A 7,664-nucleotide genomic window follows, 5' to 3' on the forward strand; every position below is an offset into this window, starting at 1 on the left:
TATACAAGACAACAGCTATGGACAAATATACATCTCAGCCATTTTAAAAAGGGCAAGAGAAGGTGCTGCTTGGGAGCATGCAGCAGTTGTTTCTAACTCAGTGGTTCTCAACCAGGATCCTGCAAGACCCTTTAAGGGGTGCTGCAGTGCAGGCACAGCCAGATTAAGATGTCCCATACACCCTATGTGGAGCCAGATCAGCGGGTGCAGCAAAAACATGCACTTCTACTTGCATTAGGTAAATCGCTTTGAGGCATGTGGGGCAGTTCCTCCTGGCCTCCATGGCAGCAGCACTCCAGATGAGAAGCACTGCGGAAGGTGAGGCAGTACAACTGTGATTCTCAACTGGGATGCCACTAAATTCAGAAGAGTTATGGAGGAGTACCTTGAATCTAAAAAGGTTGGAACTACTGTTTTAACAGTTGCACTCTTGTGAGTCTGTAGCAATACAAGCTAGCTAAGTTGTCCTAACTCTCACCTTGCTTTGTTCAGGGTCAAAGCTGGAGTGGTTTTACTACACTTATATCACTAGAGCAGGGGCATCAAACTCATCAGGCTCAGCAGGTTAAATGACTGGCACAGGGCTGGTCCACAGGATAGATGAGTGGCATCCAGCACACAGGACTGGTCCAATGTGGGCCTTGTGCTCTGCGTGCAGTGAGTTGGGCCAGTCCAGCACATGCAGCATGCAGATCCAGTCTGAAACCCACACATGGCACTGCAGGCCAGATGTTAGGGCAGGGCTCCATGGGCTAGATTCATGTGTGTACCATGCATCTTTGACATCTCTGTACTAGATAATTACACAGATGTTACAATTGTATCAGAATAGCTTGTAGCAGTATCCTCTGCTTAGTCAATGCAATTGTTATGTTTATCTATATCCAATGGAGAGCACTGTCGTAGCTGAGATTCCTATCAGGTGTAGGAAAACTTAAGACAACTGTTCCTGCCACAGCTGCTTAACTACCCCAGACTGAGGAAACTAAGGTAGTTAGAAATACTGCCACCAACATGTACAAGAATGAGAAAACCCTAAAAAAAAATTAAATAACTGCTTAGGAGTTTGTAGAAGGACCAACAATCAAGGAGGAAGGGGATGGTCCATGACAGCCTGAGGTTTGTGAAAATGTGGATGACTTTAAGCAGGATGAGAGACACCACCCCCCCCCCCCCCCACCCCCTCCTCCCGCCTCCCCCTGGGGGGAGGACCCCGGAAACTTCTCATCTCATCTCAACTGGGGAGGAAGACAACTCCATAACCCTCACACGCACAAGAAATAAAAACAGGTAGGAGGGGTGGGAGATGGCTCACTCACTGCCTCCTCTCCCCAAGGAAACTCTTAATGATGCCACTAGGATTTCCTATACCCTGACCTACAGGGTAAAGAAGGAGTTTTGACCTTCCAGAAGGATAAAAGATACTCCTTTGTCAGTGGTTTGGAGTCATTCAAATATTAAAAAGTACCTTGAGAGGAACCTGGCATATTCCAGTTTCTCCATCTGACCAAGGAGGAAACACCTAAGCTAGTCATGGCAGCTCAAAGTTTGATGGGAAAAAAAGGCATCATCTGTGTTTTGTATCAGCCAGATGAGAGATGGGAGTGGAAGGACTAAGTTTCAGTTTTGTACACAATGGTTTTGAGATCACAGAAGTAAAGGGGGTTAATGTCCACATATTCATACATGGGATAGTTTTCAAACAAGTCAGCACTATTCAGTTTTACTGATTAATACACGAATTAGATGACATTTAAAATTATGATAGTAAAAAAAAAAAAGTAGTATAGACTTTCCCAGAATACTGGACTCATAACTCATTTTAATACTCTACATGATTTGTAAGGTTTTTTTTTTCCTCTTACTGTAAACTGCCTTGTTGGGAATATAAATCCATAAATAAATAAATAGTAGACAGTCTTTCCTATGTCCTCCTTGAAAGGGGGAGATGCAAGAAATGATGGAATCGTGGAATATTTGAAGACTACTGTGTTCCCTGTACAAATACTACATGTATCATTATAGACTTATTAATGATTGTATCTCTAGCTAAATAGCTAAGAAAAAATGGTTCCTGACAGATCTAAAAAAAGACAGTGGGAAGTAATGAAAGAAAATCTCCAGCACTGGCACGTTACATACAACAAGTGTTTTGGCATTTCACCTTTTCCCCACTCCCTCCTTTCCCAGTGCTTGGAAGGGGGACAGAGGCAGTAAGTGTGGCCAATGGTCATGAGAAATAAAACTTTAAAGCTTTAAGTCTTTGGCACAGATGCTATTTTGAGCATCCTGGTGAGATAGAAGATTAAATACTGAGCAGATGGAGAGAGTCTCCTAGCTCTGCTCAACTTGGCAGAGGACAGCCAGTGCCTGGAATAACGTATCATAATACATAATGCATGGGGGATTTAATTAAATTTCTCATAATGCTTTCTGGTACAGCTCTTATCCATAGCATTTTCATGTTGGCTGTTGATGGAGCTTCCCTTCAAGGCAATTACACAAGGAGCCATCAAAGCAAACAGCCATATTGGAATGTCTGAATCTGCCAAATTATATTAGATCTTGGCTACCAAAAACAAGCTAGTTCTTCTTGACCACTACAATACATGTGGGATCATAAAACTTACCCTAAGGCCTAGGACACCTGCTTTATCATCCCAGGTACTTCATCACTTACAAAAATACAGTCCCAAGTAGTGAGAATTACAGAGTTCACACTTGTCTTCATGTATATCTGCTGGATCTCCTTTATTCTGACTTAGTACTAGTAAAGTTCAAGTGTGTCCCCTCTTCTTCATTAGCTTTAGCAAGTTCTCGTAGATTACTGCATTAGTGACTTCTCCAGAGGGAGATTGGTTTTCTTGTCTAGAAAGCTATAAGTCAATCCAGGAGCTCTACAGAGAGCTATGAAAGAGGCCTTGCACACGATGACAGACAGGGATGCCATAACATGCAACTGAAGGTGTATGAACACATTACTACCTGGTATCAAAAAAGAGCTAGCATTTAACCAGACAGTGAACATCTAGGCAAGGATGAATGAGGAGCAAGCAATGGAAGGCACACCAGACAGCCTGAGATGGGTATGAATCAATGCAGTGTAGTACAGCAGCTCAAAGACTGCTGTATAGTAATTATGAACACATCCATATCAACCCTAAAGCAATAAATGCATTGCAAAAATTAGTCACTCCTGTTCCAAGGAGAATTACTTACCGCAACTTAAAGAAGCCAAATAAGTCACTTTAAAAAAAGAGTGTGTGGATGCAAGTTACAGTTAATCCAATGCAATGGACATAGGCACAGAAGTGCTCAGTAAACTCCAGAATTATGTTCACAATGAACTTTTGGGAAAAATTCTTTAATGTGGACAAGACCTCAAAGATGCATACTGAACAGAGCTTGTAGCCAAACTACGGGGCTTTGAAAACTTTTTGAATATGGTAGGAGGACTCTTGGCATAACCAAAAAGATAAATATAGTAAGATTTCATAATAATATGTCACTTCATATACTGGCATTCTATTTACTACATAATACAATAAAACCTCAGTAATAACAACTGAGAGATATGTAGGGGAAAAAAAGTGTTAGATGGCACTTACAAATATTTTGTTAATACAGGTTTCCCTTGCCAACCACGGCTTTGCCAACCATGGTTTTGAGAATCCACACTTAATAGTCCTTATAGCATTTTGGCTACCACGGTATACAGTTCTGAGTAACCATGGTTTTCTGTGGCTGTGCACCACCTGACACCTGCTATTTTCCCCCATAAGCCTTTTGTCTTGCCAACCACGGTTTTGCTAACCACAGGAACTTTCAGGAACCTAACCCCAGCAGTTGGTGAGGGAAAGCTGTATACTAAAGTTTTAGCAACAAAACAGCATAAGAGCAATCGGATATTAAGCCTGTACTGAGAAGATTTTTTATGTACAGTATACAGCTCAGGGTGATGGCAAAGTGTAAATGAGTAATATATTGTATTTCTGGTCATTTAGCTTCAAAGGCTGTTTTACTAAAGTCATATCAGCATCAGAGATGTTTAAAAGCAACTTACATCTATTTAAGAAATTATCTATGTTCTTGTTTTTCCTCAGTGCTGGATAATCCAGATCAAGAACCAATGAATTCAGGCCATCCTGTAAAATAAATAAATAAATAAATAAATAAATAAATAAATAAAAATTCATTATAATCACGCATCTGGAACTTCCAAAATTAAAAGCTATCCAAATTACTGTAATAGCTGAAGTTCTATACAACTCAAGCACAGACTACAAACCTATCATGCAAATCAAATTACCTGGAGGGACTTATTGCCACAGGATGCTATAGAAGAGAATATAACTAGATTAAAAAAGTAATTAGGCATACTTCTAGAGGATACACTCATCAAGGACCAAACCTAACAGTCAGTATGAACTCCCAGCTCAGTAGTTCCCTAAACTTATGACTGCTGGTAACTGAAAAGGTATGGCAAGATACAGAAACTTGAGCAGTCTACTCCTACCCTATTTCTAAAATCCACTGCTTTACAGTATAAGCCTGTGGTCCATGGACCCCTAGGTCTAGGGTGTTCGTGAAAGATGACTCTGATCAATAAGACGTATGTGAATAGACCACAGTTACAATTCAGAGTGGTCTACACCTCCATTAGAAAATTTTTAGGGGTGCACAAACAAAAAAAGGTTGAAAACCATTGCTCTAAAGAATATGCAACTTGCCAAGGTCACAGATTGGATACAGGGCTGGATGGATCCTTGGTCTCACCCAGTATGTCATTTCTTAAATTACACCCTGGGGAATTATGCAATTATGTGCCCGCACAATTTTGTGCATAAAAGGCATGAATGCGCATAATTGCATAATTCAGCATAATTTAACTGCAGCAAGTTCTGTGCTTCCACCTCCATGACGAGGAGCTGCGCGACTAGACAGCTAGGTAAGTGGGGAGGGGAGCTCCTGCCTGCAGCATCCTCCCAGTGCCCCCAGTGCCCACTCTGAGCCAACCCCCAACAAGAAGAGACCCAAGCAGCCCTAGCTGCAACCCACCCCACACAGATCTGGGGTGCACATGCCCCCCCCCGCCCTCCTGGGGTGCAAACAGCAGCAGGAGCTGCTTCCCCCACGAGCTGTGCCGCCCCCCCCTGCCCTGCCTAGGCAGCCCCTGCCCCCTCCATAACTGCGGGGGGCATTGATCTGCCCAGCCCCCACACCTCTTCCCTCCCCCCTCCCCTTCCACCACACCAGACTTACCAGCTGGAGGCAGCTGTGTCAGAAATTGGATTGGTATTGGCCAATATGCCTCCTTAAATAATAGGCTAATCAATATCAGCCCTAAAAAGCTCCATCAGTGCAACCCTAGTCAGTAGGTATGGGCTGTGCGCCATCAGGCCAGGCCAGCCAACCAGCTCAGTGCCTCCACCTGGGGCTGCCAGCACTTTACCAGTAAGCCACATGTGGAGGCCAGCAGAAGCCTGCCCAGCCTTATGGCATGAGACACCATGCCTCCATGTGCAGCTTCTCACTGGAGTGCTGGAAGCCCTACATGCATCTGGGAGCTGCGCAACATTGGGCCAGGTGGGAAGCCACACATGGAGGCATAAAGTTGTGTGCCATCAGGCCAGGCAGGCTTCTGCTTGCCTCCACATGCAGCTTCCCACTAGAGTGCTAGAAGCCCCATGTGGAAGCATGAAGCCCACCCGGCCTGATGATGCATGGCTTCTGGTCCACAAGCCATAGGGCTGAGCCAGCTGGCTCTGTGCCTCCACATGGGGATTCTAGTACTCCAGCAGGAAGCCGTACATGGAGGCACGAAGCCTACCTGGCCCAATGCCATGCAGCTCTGACCTGCAGTGCCACAAGCCCCACAGACAGGCATGAAGCCAGCCTGGTCTGGTCTGAAAGTGTGTGCCAGCAAACTGGTCCAGTTCCATGCCAGGATGTGCAGGCCCTGGGAATCAGCCAGAGACATGCACCACCAGGGGCTCTGCCTGCTCCAGCCATGAGCACCCTAAGGACCCGCTGCTGCTGAGCCACCAGCAGCGGGGGAAGTGCACCATAGGAGAGTAGTTGGGGGGCCCCCCCACCTTTACAATCCCCCCCATACATATACCCCACCCCCCAACAATACAAAGGTACTTGCATTTATTTCTAAAGTAGGCTTAAATAGTGTTATATTTAGTTTAATTTGTAACACAAAATTTTAAAAAGTAATTAATTTTGCATAATTTTGAGTTCTGCACCCAGCCCGCATGCTTTGCTCCCACACTCATGCGCGGGAGGGCCCTGGCCCTGGCCAGCACACACCGCTTCTGGGCAGGGCCACTGCTGCAATTGCTGGGGTACTTGTTCATTTTGTCCAGCCCCCAGCAGCTCCTCATTGACTCCAGGTAGCAGGTAGGGAAGCTGCAGCTGGGCAGGAATGCAGAGTGTGTGGCTGGGGGTGGGGGGAGCGGCAGGAGCATACAGCTCAGGTGAGCAGGGTGCGAGTGCGTGAGGGAGGGAGGGGGGATGTGGGAACTCACACACACACACACACACACACACACACCCCTCCCATAGGGGACAGCCCCCACTGCCAGCAGTAGCAGGCAGCTGGCCCCAAGGGTGCTCATGGCCCACATAGGTGCAGTTGACTGGTGGCATGTGGCTCCAGCCAGTTCCGGGAGCTGCACATGGTGGCAAGGAGCAGAGCCAGGCCAGCTGCTTCTATTGTGTGGGGCTCACATGCAGCTTCCGGCTCTTGCGCACCACCAAGCGATGGAGCTGGCTGCCTGGCCCTGCTCCCTGCCACCACACCTAAGTCCCAGGACTTCACCAGGAAGCAGCCCTGCATTTCTGACAGAGTACTGGTGGTGTGCGAGTATTGGAAGTTGCATGTGAGCCCTGTGTAATACAGGCAAGCTGGCCTGGCTCAGTTTCCTTGCCACCATGCACAGATACTGGAATTGGCTGGAGCTGTGCGCCACCAGGCAGCTGCACTTGTGTGGGCCACAAGTACCCTGAAGGACTGCTGCCTGCTGCTGCTGCTGCCAGATGTGAGGGCTGTGCGCCATGGGAGGGTATGTGGGGGGGTCCCTACTCCCCCACCCTCCTTCACACCCCACACTCCCATCCTGCCCACACCCCCCCAAGATACACAGCTACATCCCCCAACATACCCTACATCCCCACACAGCCATACAACCTCACATCCCACACACGCCCCCGACAGTACACCATACACACAACCCACACCCCACATACTCCCCTCCACACAAAATTACAAGAGTAAGAATTTATTTTTGAGCCATTATGCAAACACACTAGGCAAGCACACATAAATCAGAACAAAAATATTCTTTTAAATAAAATCAAAATATGTTATAGTGGATACTTGAATTTTAATACATGATTGTGTTTTTTCTAGCTCAAGCTGGCAGCCCACCCTCCCAAAAGGAGTACTACTGTGGACAAGGGGAAGAACTTCCAGTGGCAAAGGTCAGGGGCTAGGAGGCGGGACTTCTGGTCCCAATATGGTGACTAAAGGGCAGGGCTACCCTTGTGGCCCTCGACAGCTCACCAAAACTCATTAAGCAGCCCTCCAGCCAAAATAAATCCCCGACCCCTGACCTAGAGAATCAGATCACCCAAATCTCCATCCATAACAGGAGGTG

At 46.4% G+C, this 7,664-nt stretch overlaps 1 protein-coding gene across 6 annotated transcripts in view; it reads right to left on the reverse strand.

The window, feature by feature from the left end:
- ROCK2 (Rho associated coiled-coil containing protein kinase 2) overlaps nucleotides 1-7,664 on the reverse strand; it is a 167,361-nt gene that overhangs the window by 95,016 nt on the left and 64,681 nt on the right. For 5 of the 6 annotated variants that reach the window (XM_025201832.1, XM_025201833.1, XM_025201835.1 and 2 more), the window contains exon 2: nucleotides 4,064-4,145. In XM_025201832.1, the coding sequence (XP_025057617.1) occupies nucleotides 4,064-4,145 (82 nt within the window). The remainder of the gene's footprint in view (nucleotides 1-4,063; nucleotides 4,146-7,664) is intronic. The other variant, XM_025201837.1, reaches the window with a different exon arrangement.

The sequence above is a fragment of the Alligator sinensis genome, unplaced genomic scaffold (assembly GCF_000455745.1).
Source record: "Alligator sinensis unplaced genomic scaffold, ASM45574v1 scaffold678_1, whole genome shotgun sequence".
Taxonomy (NCBI): Eukaryota; Metazoa; Chordata; order Crocodylia; family Alligatoridae; genus Alligator; species Alligator sinensis.